Here is a 14,660-nt window from a genome sequence, read left to right as displayed (position 1 = left end):
AAAGATTATTGTGTAATAAAGGTGGAATAAGCAAGAAGATTAGCTCCAAAAATGATACTTGTAAATGTGCCCATTGCAAAGCATCTAGTTGTATCTACTCTACAGACTTTTTTCTTCATCCAGTTACTGGAAGGTCTTACAGTTTTAAGGGATACATTGACTGTAACACCAAGAATCTTATATACTTAGCAGCTTGCCAAAACTGTTCAGCTTTTTATGTAGGTAAAACAAACAGAAAATTTAAAGAATGGATTTTACACCACGAGTGATATTAATTCTGGTTTAAGCACTTGGGCTTTAGGCCAGTTATTTTACATTAAAAGGGTTCGTGGTCTGCACTCTTGTGGGAGGAGAGGCTGGACTCTGCCCTTCTGAGCTGGGAATTTCTGGTTAAAGGCTTATAGTGCCTGCATATTTGAACTGCTTCTTACTGAAATTGGTACACCTTGTTTGTTTTAGCGTAGACTAGATCCAGGCCTGCTGAATCTAGTTTGTTTGTATAACTTAAGCACTATTCCAGGCATTCTTCAAAGTATTCAATTGTATTTATTACTGCTTGGTAGTAACTTGATTAAAGTGTAGCTATCATTCTAAGTCTTTTGGATTAAGCACTTGGGCTTCAGACCAGTTGTTTTACATTAGGAAGGTTTGTGGCCTGCACTGTGGTGGCAGGACAGGTGGCTTACATCCTTCTAAGTTGGGAACTGCTGATTGAGGGCTCAGTGTCTGTTATTCTAAAAGTGTATTAGTTCTGGTTTAAGCACTTGGGCTTCAGGCCAGTTATTTTACATTAAGAAGGTTCGTGGTCTGCACTCTTGTGGGAGGAGAGGCTGGACTCTGCCCTTCTGAGCTGGGAATTTCTGGTTAAAGGCTTATAGTGCCTGCATATTTGAACTGTTTCTTACTGTAATTGGTACACCTTGTTTGCTGTAGTCCTCTCTTAAAACCTAGTTGCCTCATGGTTTTGGCATCCTTTCAGGCTTGTTGGCTGTTGGTGAAGCACCCACCAAGAGGAGAAAACGCTGAGAGAAGAAAGGAGCCACTTTTGAGATTTTAAGTATTTTTCCTCTGTTTATTTGCTAAGTTTTTCTGCATAGTTGCCTAGTTTGAGCATCTTCTGGCTTGTTAAACTTGATTTCTGCATTAGTAGCTGTATTTACAGCACAACCAAAAGCTATTTACTGAATTTCCTGTTTGCACTTAATTTTAAAATCGTTTTTTTCTCAAAACTTGCATATTTTCTGTCTTTGGCCTAGCACTCTTGTGTGGGGTCATTTACTGTACTCCAAAAAAAAAAAAAAAAAAAAGCTCAGCACTTGTCTTAAAAGCATCTTCTTTTCAGGTTTAGCACTTCTGTATTATACAAAGCCCCTCACTAGCGAACCCCAACCCCGCAGGAGTACCCACTTCCTTACTAAGTCCTCTCTAATTCAGTTGCACCCCTAACTTCTTAATTTCTCTAGCATGTCGAAGGGCCAGATGCTGGCGTCCTCCCCTGTCCAGTTGGGGAATCTGGGAATATTGAGGCAATGTTACAATTGCCTCATGTATACAGACAACCCTCTCCTCCTCCCACATAACACAAATACTTGCGAGAGATGCAGCTATTTGGCCAAACTGGAGGCTGAGCTCTCTCAACTCAGGACTGGCAAGACCAGACAGGAGGAGAAGGCAACTACATACACCACAAAACAGTCTCACATAAAGCTATCACAACAATGAATCAAACACATAAACACACTAAGACATACTCGGAGGCTCTGAGCAAAAATTTACCTAAACAGCAGAGGCCTCCAAAGCAGACACCCAAGCAACTGCCACCTCATGACACACCACAGGCAACACATAAACCACAAAATCAGTGTGCAAAGCAGTCACAGCCCTTAAGGCCAAATACAACACCAAACATACTTGTCAAAGGTGACTCCATAGTCAGACACACTGACGTCCCACTCACCAGGCTGAATAAGGAGAGGGTCACAGTAAGCTGCCTATCGGGCACTAGAATCTGCCACATAACACAAGCACTCGGGTCACTCCACAACAAGTACAAATATGACACAGTCATTGTCCATGCTGCTGTGAATGACCTGAGACGTACCTCCCTGGACTACATGAAAAGAGACATAGAGGAGCTCTCTGATTATGTAGCCCAGGCAGGTATGACCCTGACCCTGAGCAGTATCCTTCCTTCACCAAGAATGATGCCACAACATAGAGACAAGATGATCAGCTTTAACAATTGGCTTAATTTCTGGTGTCATTCAAAGGGGATCCAGTGTCTGTCTGCCTGGGATGACATGCTTGACAAGCCACGCTGCTTTGCAAGAGACGGCTTGCACCTGTCACCCCTGGGATTCCAGATATTGGCTAAGGCTCTTGCCACCCCCATAGTGCCTTTTTTAGGCAAGGCTCAAATTCTAAACCTACCACCCTAGAAAACAAAAATGGGAAGAAACTAAGGGTAATGCTGCTCAATGCCAGAAGTCTAAATCTCAAAATGCACGCACTCGAGGCCCTTCTCAGTATGGAGAACATCGATGTCTGTGCTGTAACTGAAACCTGGTTCAAGGCTCCTGAGAGCACCCCGGCACTATCAGGTTTTACCTCATATCATGCGTTCCAGCCCCAAAACCCGGACCACACCACAAAAGGAGGGGGTGTATCCATATTCATCAAGGATACCCACACCTCCAGGTTGGTGGCAACGCATGAAGCATCGGAAACCATCCAGGTGCAATTAACCATAGGCAAAACTGCTCTACAATTTGTAGCATGCTACAGGCCACCCTCTCAAACTCAGGAACCCCACACAGCCTTCCTGAAGACACTGGAGGGTATAAATGTATCTCCAAACACCATTACATTGGGTGACTTCAACTACCCAAATATAGACTGGGAACATTACTCAAGCCCCAACTTTTTAGCCCAAAGGTTCCTGGAGTTCATAAATTCACATGCCATGGAACAACTAGTCACCATTCCCACAAGAGGAGAAAATATACTAGATCTCATCATCACAAACATGGGGACAAAATGCTCCACACCAGAAGTATATCCCTCATTGGTGAGATCAGATCATAAACTAATCTCACTGGAAATTCACATCCCGCCCCCACCCCAAACAAAAAAGACCACAGTGAAGAACTTCTCTAAAGCAAACTTCACACTACTCAAGACTGGTGTGGTATCCTTCAAGGCCCCCGAGCCAGTGGAAACCACAACCCAAGCTGCGGAAGCCCTTACAAATGCCTTCTACGAACACCTCCAGGACTGCATGGATCAGGCAATCCCTAATAAAACCAAGACTCTTTCCACCAAGGGCAAATATCCAGTTTGGTGGACCCCAGCCATAAACAAACTTTACAATAAGAGGAGAAAGCTGTTACATGATAGAGCAAAATCCATAAAAGAGAAGACACCCTTGATCATTATTGGTAAAAAAAATACGAGCACTCATAAAATCATCCAAGGCCAACTTTGAGAGAAAAATTGCCATAGATTCAAAAGACAATCATAAGGCCTTCTTCAGCTATGTTAGAAACCTGGGTGGAATCTCCCAGATATGCTCAGAATTAGTCCAAAATGATACAAAAATCACTGAACCCACAGACATTGCCAACATACTGGCGGACAGGTTCAGTGCAAACTTCACCCCACTCTCCCCCCAAAAGGAGAGATAACTATCCCAGCGGAGTGTAGCCTCCCAGACATCTCAAATGCGCAGGTAAAAGCTGCCCTCTCTAAAGCTAAAAACACAGCATCAATGGGACCGGATGGTGTCCCTGGCTGTGTGCTACACGAACTCAATGAGGAACTAAACCCGCAAATAAGGCAGCTGTTTAATCTTAGCCTTACCACAGGATACGTGCCCAAGGAGTGGCGTACGGCAACTGTGGTCCCACTCCACAAAGGTGGTGCCTCTACGGACCCTGGTAATTACCGCCCCATAAGCTTAACAAGCCTGGTCTACAAAGCTATGGAGAGGATCATAATGGAACTCATAAACAAAGACATAGGGGACTTGCAGACATTGGACCCGACCCAGTTTGGCTTTGTCAAGGGCAGATCATGCCTTTTGAACTTGGTCGACTTCTTCGAAACAGTCACCAAGGCCATTGATGAGGAAAGGCAGTCCATACAGCCTACCTTGACCTTGCAAAAGCTTTCGACACAATACCCCACTCAGGTATTATAGAGAAACTTACCAGCTTAAATGTAAACCCATATGTCACAAGATGGGTTGCAAACTGGCTAAAGGACAGAACCCACAGGGTCAGAGTTGCTGGCACCATGTCAGACTCCAAGCCGGTCACAAGTGGTGTCCCACAGGGCTCAGTCCTTGGCCCCTGTTGTTCGGCATCTACTTCTCAGAAGTACAGGCAAACATAGGAGGACTATGGCTGACAAAGTTTGCAGATGACTGCAAACTGGGCGCCATAGTGGAAAGTACATCGGACACAGATATCCTTCAGAGGGTCTCACAGAAACTGATAGCTGGTGCCAGAGCCATGGCCTGAAGTTAAATGCCAAAAAATGTATAGTCATACCCTTCGGGAAAAACAAGGTAACCCCAAGCTACCATATAGGTGGCAATCTACTAAGCACAGAAGAGGTTATCAGGGACCTGGGGACCCAGGTTGACAGTGGCCTTTCTTTGACACTCACATTGCTAAAGTGGTTAGAAAGACCTTCTACATTGCCCACCTGATCATGAAGGGATTCACATCCAGATCAAGTGAGGTCATTGTTCCCCTGTACTCTTCACTTATCAGACCAATGATCGAGTACAATGCCCCATTCGGGATGTATCTCACCCAACACCTGCAGCAATTGGAGAGACCCCAAAAGTTCCTCACCAAAAGGATAAAGGGATTCCAAAATCTGTCATATGCTGCCAGACTGAAGAAACTCCAGCTCTATTCAGTCGCATACTGTCTGCTCAGAGCTGACCTGTGCCTGACATACAAGGCCATGTCCAACCCGGAATTAATGGACATGCTCCACCTCAAAAAATCCAAATCTACCAGATCCACTAGAGCAAGCGACTTAAACCTTAGCACGGATATAAATAAGACATGCTGGAGGGATAGATTTGTCACTCAGAGACTCCCTATGCTGTGGAATAAAATCCCGGTCCATGTGAGGCAGAGCACCTCGCTGGCTCTGTTCAAGAGAAATCTTGACCGGTGGATGGGAGATCGTAGGTTTACCCCGGGAATCATCTCTGTGTCACTTCTGGACAGAGGCAAAACAAACTAATGGGCACAATATTTTTTAACATAAGGGGTGGCGTAAGCCACAAAACTTTGGGCTAGGCTTATAAATGCCTTAGGGCAGATAGCCTAGTATAAACCTATGAACCTATGAACCTAATGCTCTAGCAAATCATGTTAAGGAGCATGTTGGCCATTTGTTTAACTTTATGGTTCTTGAGACTCTTCAAGAAAATATAATGGAAGGTGATATACACAATAAAACAGAGATCAACGAAGTTAAATGGATAGCGGACTTGCGGGCTGATCAAAAGCCTGGTTTGAATGCAGTACTTCCAATAAAACCTGTGCTAAATGGGTGGCACCCCTATTGAGAAGTACTGAATAGTCTGAAAGAAGGAGTTGTCCTGTTCTGAAGCTTCTGATTGGTTGATTGGCATACTTAAACAATTTGCTAAAGCAGAACAAACTGAGGATCTGAATGAAGGCTATTAAGATGAAAGTGCTTATCCATTTTCTCTGCTGAAGCTGCAACTTATTTTTCTTTTGTTTTTATGGTTCTTAAGTTGTTTTATTAAAAGGATCTTCGCTCCGTGGTGGTCCTTTGTGGATATTTTGTTTTATGTGTTTTCCTACATTTTCCTAAGGACCTTTAGTAATATGCAGAGGTTTACTCTTATCTTTACAAAATTGGAATCTCCCAAATGGTACACAGTACTCTGGGTATGACATCACAAACTCTATCATCTGTGACAAATGCATCTTAATTTGATCATCTACAACTACCAATAGACTGATACTAGCAAAACAGTCAGTGGGACAAATAAGACTCTAGCCAGAGTACCGTTTTATTTAAGATGTAGGGAAAGCTTGTTTCACAACCATGGAAAGAGTTGGGTTAGGTACCTGTCTCATCGGTAAGTCACATTCATTGACTGATGACAGTTGAGATCCTTGGGACAGGAGCTTAAGGAGCTGCTGATTCTGTGCAGCTGTAGGAGGTCAAATAGGGCAGGATTTTTCATGGATCAAGAAACGAGGCAAAGGACAGCATAAAACAGTTGGTAAGAGCCTGAGTACAGCGACAGTCACTAGTTTATCTGGGGAACTAAGAAACTTTACACCAGTGATTTTTTTTGGTTAAGAATTTCCTTGGCCTGTCAATTTGAGAGATATGCTTAGAAAGGTTCTTGCTGAAATAAGCATTGTTTTAATGGATAGGTCTTGGGAGGGATGACCCTTGTGGAACTCAGTATACAGTTCTTTATTTCTACAGTAAATGTTTTCAGAGGCACATAGGATATATGCAAATGATCCTTGTGAACATCAGGTGTTTCAGCTAATTGGCAATTCTGAATGCCCATGACTTGTTTTGTCATTTTAATGGACAATTTCAGGCCAATAAAGCCAAACCCACTAGCTGTAGATATACATATTTCAGACTTGTTGTGAACTCACCAGCATCGAACAAGCAGAGTGTTTGATTAAGCATTAGAAACACAGGGCTTTTATACCCAGCTGATGTCCATTATCATTAGGGACAGTGCAAAAATATCCCAAACAACAAACTAAAACAGTAAGTGAGAAGGTCACTGAAAAAACATTCAGTAAAAAAAAAATGAAAACTTCAGCAAAGCTAGAACTTCCAATAAGTGACCTCCCACACCTCTTGTATCAAAGGCATATGGGATATACGCAAATGATCCTTATGAACATCAGGTGTTTCAGCTAATTACTAGTTACAGTAAATGTTTTGGAAACTAACTGGATCGGATTGGAAGATTTCTGAACTGCTGAGAGGAGATTGTGGCCAAACTGTTGTGCATTGTCAGCACAGGTACCAAAGTCCCTGATCACACTATCGGTTTGTAGGATATACCATTGATATGACAGGAAGTGGGGAATTTTTGTTTAACAAGTAAAGCTACACTACATTTCTTAGCATTTTAAAACCATTTTAGTATACTGAGAGGTCATGTAGTCGAGCTCTCGCTGAAGTAACAGCAGTTACTGCTCACAGTTGTGCCCAATTTGCACTCATCTCCAACTTTAATAACTTCTAACATGAAACATTAAATTGGATATCAGAGAAATATTTCACAGGTATGACAACATTAGGAGTTCACTGTACACACGTTATAATTCCTCAAATTTTACTTTGCTTATTGTAATAAACCTAACTTTAGAAAGTTTAAAACAGTTAAAAGAAGGTTCAGAACAATTACGAAAAAGCAAGCAGTGATTTAAAACTCACCGGCTGTCCACATTCTCCAATTCCTGTAGCACCCTTGTCTCCTTTAGGTCCGGGTTTTCCTGGAAGTCCAATGACATCTTTAAATCCTTCAGGAATAGAAGGACAAACTTCACAGGCGTCTCCCTGTATAACAAATAAAAGCATATTACTCACAATGTTCTCCGGAAATAAAATAAAAGTAATACAAACACTAACCTATGAACCTACACCAGGTTAGGAGGGTGGCCTGATGGTTAATGTGTTTGCCTTACAAACACAAGGTGCAAGGTTTGAGTCTCACAAGGGATAATTGGCTAAGCTTAAAATGGCTCGCAAGGTGAGTTAGCTTAGTACTAGCCTATAAACCTAATTATTTAACTTTAGTTTTCTAACATTTAGATAGTACCTGTAAAATAAAAAAGGTCATTTTACAGACATGATATGGTACTAGCATATCTCTTTGAAGAGACTCAAACCAACATCTCCCCTCTGAACCTCCATATAAAGAATGTACGTTGGCAACAGTGAAAAAGGGCTATCATCTGCTCTAATGTTAACCCAAAAGTCCCCTTGATTGTCCTTACTAATTGGTGTTAAACCTAATCCTGCCCCTGCACCTAACCCAAAACCTACACCTTACCTTAGGACAAATTTTTCTTTCCGTAACACTACCACTAAAAAGACATTCAGAGACATTGTACATACACCAGCACACACACTCGCACACAGGTACAGACACACACACACACATGCACCACATGCACACATGCACAGACACAGACACACACAGACACACACAGACACACACACACACAGACACACACACACACACACACACACACACACACACACACACACACACACACACACACACACACACACACACACACACACACACACCTAAAATTAAGCAGACTGACACCAAAAACATATAACAGCAAAAGATTGAAAAAAATTGCCACCCTATTTTTTTGCAGAGAGGGCACGCTCCATGTACCCCTCATACCCCTGATACTTAAATATTGTAACCTCAACACCACACAACACATAGTAAAGGGCATACCCCTTAACCCTGATACTGTACTGATCTTGCACAACTATTGATCATCTGCTTTGTCAACCAATGAGATGTCAGCTTTGACAACAGTCAGCTAATGCTGGGGATCCCATATATCTATATTTAGGGGTCTGAGGGCATATCCATGCAGTTTGAGTATCAACTGAGAATAATTGTTAAAATGTGTAACAATGTAGGCATGTTTGTGGGACATGTGACTGTGAGTATGTCTGCATTGCCAGGGTGGTTCAAATATGGCATAGATCCATTCTCACTTACAGGAGACTTGTATGTTAACTGGCCTTACCTCAGTTACTTCTTTTCTCAGGGTCTAATATTATTGAAGGGCCTGAGTCAAATAAGACTGAAAGGATTTAAAAATGGAAATTGTACTTAAGTGGGTATTATCTTTATACCCTTACTAAAGGAAGAAAGAGGTCATTGTCTCCCTCTACTCTTCCCTCATTAGGCCAATCATCGAGCACAATGCCCCATTTGGCCTGTACCTCACTAGACACCTGCAACAACTGGAGAGGTCACAAAAGTACCTCACAAAGAGGATCCTAGGCCTTAAACACTTGTCCTACATGGACAGACTCAAAAAAGTCCAACTATTCTCTGTCTCATATCGCCTACTTAGAGGCAATCTCTGCTAGACTTACAAAGCCATGTCTGACACAGCTCTGTTAGAAATGCTTCATCTAAAGAAATCCCAATCCCTCCACACCACATGCTTCAGAGACCTCAACCTCATTACCAAAATCAACAGAACATGCTGGAGGGACAGGTTCCTCACCCAGAGACTAGCCATGCTATGGAATAGACTTCCCATACATGTCAAGCAGAGAACCTCACTGCCCCTCTTCAAGAGAAATCTTGATGAGTGGATGGGTAATAGAAAGTTCACTCCGACGATCATCACTTCAGTGGTTCTACTTGATAGAGGCACTGGGAACTAACATTGGGCAGCATGATGCCAGGGCACTTCTATGGGATAGGCTTGTAAAGGCTCCAGGGTCATTAGCCTAGTACACACCCATGAACCTATGAGCATATCTTCATTGGGCATATTAGTGGGTACCTTAATATACAGAACATCTACTGTATGTGATTAATTGAAAATACCATCATATCCCAGAAACTCAAGATGTAGATGCTTCAAATGCTACCAGATTATCCTAGTGGATCTTCCCTTCCTAGACAAAGTTGCTAGCTAGTTTCCATAAGGAAATATGGCTCCATACACTTCCTAAATTAAAGAATATTTAAATATAATGATGAATGACACTTTTCAAATAAGTGTAAGAAAAATAAGAATCTAGGCTGAAAGGAAATAAATAAAAATTCTAATAAATCAGTAAGCACTTTCATCTCTTTACAAAATAAGCATGGAAACTTCATCTGACTGAATTTTCGGAGGTCATTTGTTCATTGCTTCATAGGTTCTAACTAGGCAGGCAATATAGGTCACTATACAAAGACTAGCCATGCAAGTCAGAGAGTTTTGTCAGTGGACTTGCCATCCTGACCAATAAGGGTATCACTTACCCAAGGAGTAAATGTGTGGGTTCTGTACAATCATCATAGCAGAACTTGAAAAAGGTGAATGTGTGACACTGCTTGGCATGGAACAGGAGCTTCTTTCAGAAGTACGGGATCCATTTGGTGAGGAACCCATCTCTCTCACAACTCCTGCTTATGGTGCATTGAAGGTTGAAGTTTTTGGAGTGAGAGTTTTTAGTATGACCAGTATGTCTGCAGTAGATCAGGTCTACTATGACAGGATCTTTCAATATCCTACAAGACAAGGCAGAGAACACTGGGTAGGAGCTGCTGTAAGATCCTGAAATGTGGCTGGGATTTTAGTCTCTCCTGATAGCTAAGGAAATGTAAGGCCTTTGATTTTCTTTAGAAAATGTTGCGCTCTTTCAAGTTGGGAAGAGTGCTTGGAGCAGTGCACTGCAGATGGTGCACTGCATTCTGTGATTGGCTTGATGAGGGAAGAGAAGGAGGAGATTATGATGTCATTAAGCTGGTGCACTGCATTCTGTGATTGGTTTGATGAGGGAAGAGAAGGAGGAGATTATGATGTCATTAAGATGGTGCACTGCATTCTGTGACTGGCTTGATGAGGGAAGAGAAGGAGGAGATTATGATGTCATTAGGCCCGGAGGGTGTATCCTCGACAACAGATCGGGTAAAGTAGAAGGATTTCCTGACTATAACAGATGCATAATGACGGAAGGATAGTTCCTTGTCAAAGAGGGTACATAGATCACTAATGACCACATCTGTCTGACCATCTCTGTCTGACCACATCTGTCTGACCATATCTGTCTTAAGCAAGGTCCTATTTATGTGGTAATCAGTGGGATGAACTTGTTCCCCGAAGGCAACTTCACTTAATTTTTTGCCACTAAGCTTACATCATGGTCAGTGCACTAATTGTTGGTTCTGGTGAAACCTTTTCAATGGATCTGAGTATTTGTGTGGAAGGTGATAATAGCACCCAGTTCATAGCATCAGCTGATTTTGTTCGACACAGACATTTGGCATCACATTGGAGAAGTAGTTGTGGAAGGCAAGGACCCAAGACAGAGTCCTAAGGGGACCCCATCAGTGACATGCCTTTTAGATGAAAAGGTACCACCAACTCTTACAGTGTGCATTTGATCTGAGAGCCAATTTCCAGCCCAACAGGTGACAAAGGAGTTTTTGTTTAGTCTACAAAGTTTCTAAATAATGCCAACATGGGGAATCGTACCTAAGATTTTAGTAAAGTCCAGATAAGCATAATGAAAAGAATTGCATTTGTCAATTGTCTCTGTTATAACGTCAAAAAATCAAACAGATTTAGAAAATGACATCTATCTTTCATGAAACAAAATTGATTAATGTCGAGGGTTTGCAAATCACCCCCTCATTATTCATACAGTTGACCAAGATACAGTCCATACTTTTACAGATGATGGAGGTGAGATAAATAAGGCAATAGCTACTATAGTTTGTGGCGGAGAGCTGCCTTTGTGGACTGACACTACAACAGCCATTATCCAGAGGTCAGGTATGTACCATGTGGAGAGTCCAAGGTCGAAAACTTGTTGGGAGTCCAGCGATGTCGTACTTTGTACTGATTAGAAAGAAACTTGGTATGTTGTCTGGAACCACTGAGCTACTTTTTTTTATTTTTATTTTATTTTTATTTTGCTTTTGTTTACTGGGTTTATCTGACTGAGTTTAGTAAAAAGAAAAAAAAAAAACACTTTTCAGCAAAGGCCCAGGGAGAAAAGCTCCAACATATTGCAAACATTTTTAAATGGATACTCAGTTATATACATAAACAGACATTAAATCATATACATTAACAATTATGCAAATGTTTGCTAATTAGATCACATTAATCTGAAATAAAAGCAACTATTACAGTATAAAATATACTTATGCATTGGTGTATGTCGAACATTGGGCAAATGAAAAAGTATATCAGTGGGTTTGTAAAACAGAAAACAGATCATGTGATTAGTGCTTAGAAAGTCAAATAAATGAAGGTGAAGGAATGAACTACATGTTACTATTGCAGCTAAGAGGTGGGATGTAAAGCAGGCTCGTAGATAATTATACATGCAACTATGGTTCATAGGTTCATAGGTTCATAGGTTGGTACTAGGCTATCGGCCCTAGGGCCTGTACAACCCTAGCCATAACAATTCCTTGGCTATTTCTTCCCACACTATTTACTTCCCTGGACCCCTGATGTGATCCCCGAGGTGAATTTTCTTTCTCCCATCCAATCATCAAGGTTCCTTTTGAAGAGGGCCAAAGAGGCACTGTGCTTGACAAGTATAGGCAGCATCATAAGTTTTTATTAGAAGTAAAGAGGTAGAGGGGTGAGCAGTGACACAAAATTATGCATATGGCTGGGGGGTGCTAGTAAAACTATTCAGGTATTGTTAAGACTGGTCGTGGGACAAAGGATTCTGAATGAAGACAGATGGTTTCATGACATGGCGACATGAAGGTAACAGGTGCATTTATCCCAGTGATACGCATGAGCAGATCCATTGAGTTAACAGATATAGTTTTAGTTTTAGTTCTGTTTTAAATGAGTCTGCATTCTGAATGGATTTCAACAGTGTTAAGGTGTGGTTCCATAGTTTAACTACAGTATTTGAGTATAGATAAATGCAGCGTTAGATGATTTAATTACAGTAATTGGTAACATTTCTTTAGACCATAAAATTCTATAGGGAAGCACTGTTATATTAAGTTAAGGGCTGGACAAAATTCTGCATTGCAGTTAACTGAAAAGGTCATTTCATGCTATTGTTTTTGGTCTCAGATAGAGCTTCTGACCCATAATCATTCTGGGGGGAAGTGGAGTTTAGTGAGAGAAGAGAGTTGACCATTGGATCAGTGGGAGGGGTGAAATTGAATTTGGCAGCTAAGATGGTGGCAACAGCTTTGAAATTAGAGTAGGTAGCACCATTGGAGACTGGAGCAGTGTTGGATGCTACTGCCGGTAATCCTAATATAGTTATAAAGGCCTTATAGTCATCCTTGCAACACATAGCAACTGTTTAATTTATCTGGTGAGACAGGAATATTTTATATATAGCAAATATTTATCCTGTTATAAAGTTTATTTATTTGGGAGTTCTATCACAGAAATTTAATTTTGAATAGGGATGGATTTCTATATGCATTGGTTTAGATGGACTTAGTCATGTAATAGCATCAGTGACTCGGTCAGCAGAATGGAAGTGATTCTGACCTTCTTCAGACCCTCAGACTAGGATATCGTGTTGGCTTTGGAGTAATCTCTGAATATGGTAGTTATTAGGCAGGATGGTGGTAGATTTCAGGGACATAATGACAGACTGGTGGTCAGAGTTCAGTGTATGGGGTGCAGGTAGAGGCAACATTTGTAAGGGCACCTCTGGCAGGAACTTGGACTATTTAATATAGGGAATTAGTACCAATAAAACTGAGTAACTGCTGGGCATATTTATTATTGTTATAGAATAATTCAGGTTAATAGAAGAATAGTTAAAGTGACTCATGATTACCATGTTGGAATTAACAGGTACAGAATTAACATAGAAGGCTGCTAGATGTACAAAGTTCATTCCAACTGAAACTAGATAAATGACAAAGATTAGCAGTGTAGGGTTACAGTGAATGAAATCCGAATCATGTGATCCAAGATGGCCACCTAAATAGCAGTAATGAAATCAACTCCTCCCTCAAGAATAACTTCAGGAAAAAACGGCGTATGCTTTTATCATTCAAAGTAAAGAGAAACACAAATGATTTTCAACACTTTTCTATAAGATAAATTACTTGAAGCCATGCATCTATAGTGTTTCTCCCCGGGCCTCTACTGAAAATTGGCTTTGTTCCAAGTCGGACTGTCCCCATAAACAAATGTCAAATAAATACATAAATACACTCATTTACTACAACTGAGCTCTGGAGGTCTGTACTATTAACTTTCATTGGCTGCCTTCTGTTACTTTTTGTTAAAATCAAGTTATAGCCTCATATTTCAAATACACGTTCATATTTTTGGAGCCATAAGAATTACTAAAGAAGTGTAAATGATAAACTGTTCAGCAGAAACAAACAACTCTTTACAGCAGTAGCGTGAATTACGTTGTAGGTCTTCAACTGGTTTGTATAAGTCATAATAAACCCAGAAACCACTCAAGTTACACATACTTACTGTCAGCAGGCACTTTATTCATCCATATGTGAGCTTTCATATGAGGCTACACAGTAAAGTCTGTTCAATTGCTTTGTTGAGATATTTAAAAGTATGAAAATTGTGACAATATAAATAAACAGTATCTGAACAAAACTAATACGTCTTAAGCAGAATTAGATATTAAATATGACAATATAAATAAACAGTATCTGTGCAAAACTAATATGGCTTAAGCAGCATTAGAGATTAAATATCAGTGCAGTTGTGTTGCATATCACGCATGTTTTAAGATGAAATCTTTCAATAACCTGTACATAGCATGGTTTTGAAATGATTAATGCAAATGTGAACAGGGTATGTTTGATGCACCAGTAAGAGGTAAGTGCAGAAACACCTGGAGGCATCACTAGGATATAATGAAGCAGCATACAAATTACGTGAAACTAGCAA

General features: G+C 40.9%; 1 protein-coding gene across 5 annotated transcripts in view; it reads right to left on the bottom strand.

The window, feature by feature from the left end:
* Positions 1 to 14,660, bottom strand: part of COL16A1 (collagen type XVI alpha 1 chain) — a 3,146,845-nt gene that overhangs the window by 1,074,345 nt on the left and 2,057,840 nt on the right. For all 5 annotated transcript variants that reach the window (XM_044082765.1, XM_044082783.1, XM_044082773.1 and 2 more), the window contains exon 34: positions 7,471 to 7,593. In XM_044082765.1, the coding sequence (XP_043938700.1) occupies positions 7,471 to 7,593 (123 nt within the window). The remainder of the gene's footprint in view (positions 1 to 7,470; positions 7,594 to 14,660) is intronic.

This window comes from Protopterus annectens, chromosome 1.part1, assembly GCF_019279795.1.
Source record: "Protopterus annectens isolate FY-2018-M chromosome 1.part1, PAN1.0, whole genome shotgun sequence".
Taxonomy (NCBI): Eukaryota; Metazoa; Chordata; order Ceratodontiformes; family Protopteridae; genus Protopterus; species Protopterus annectens.
This window is presented reverse-complemented; position numbering and strand designations above follow the sequence as displayed.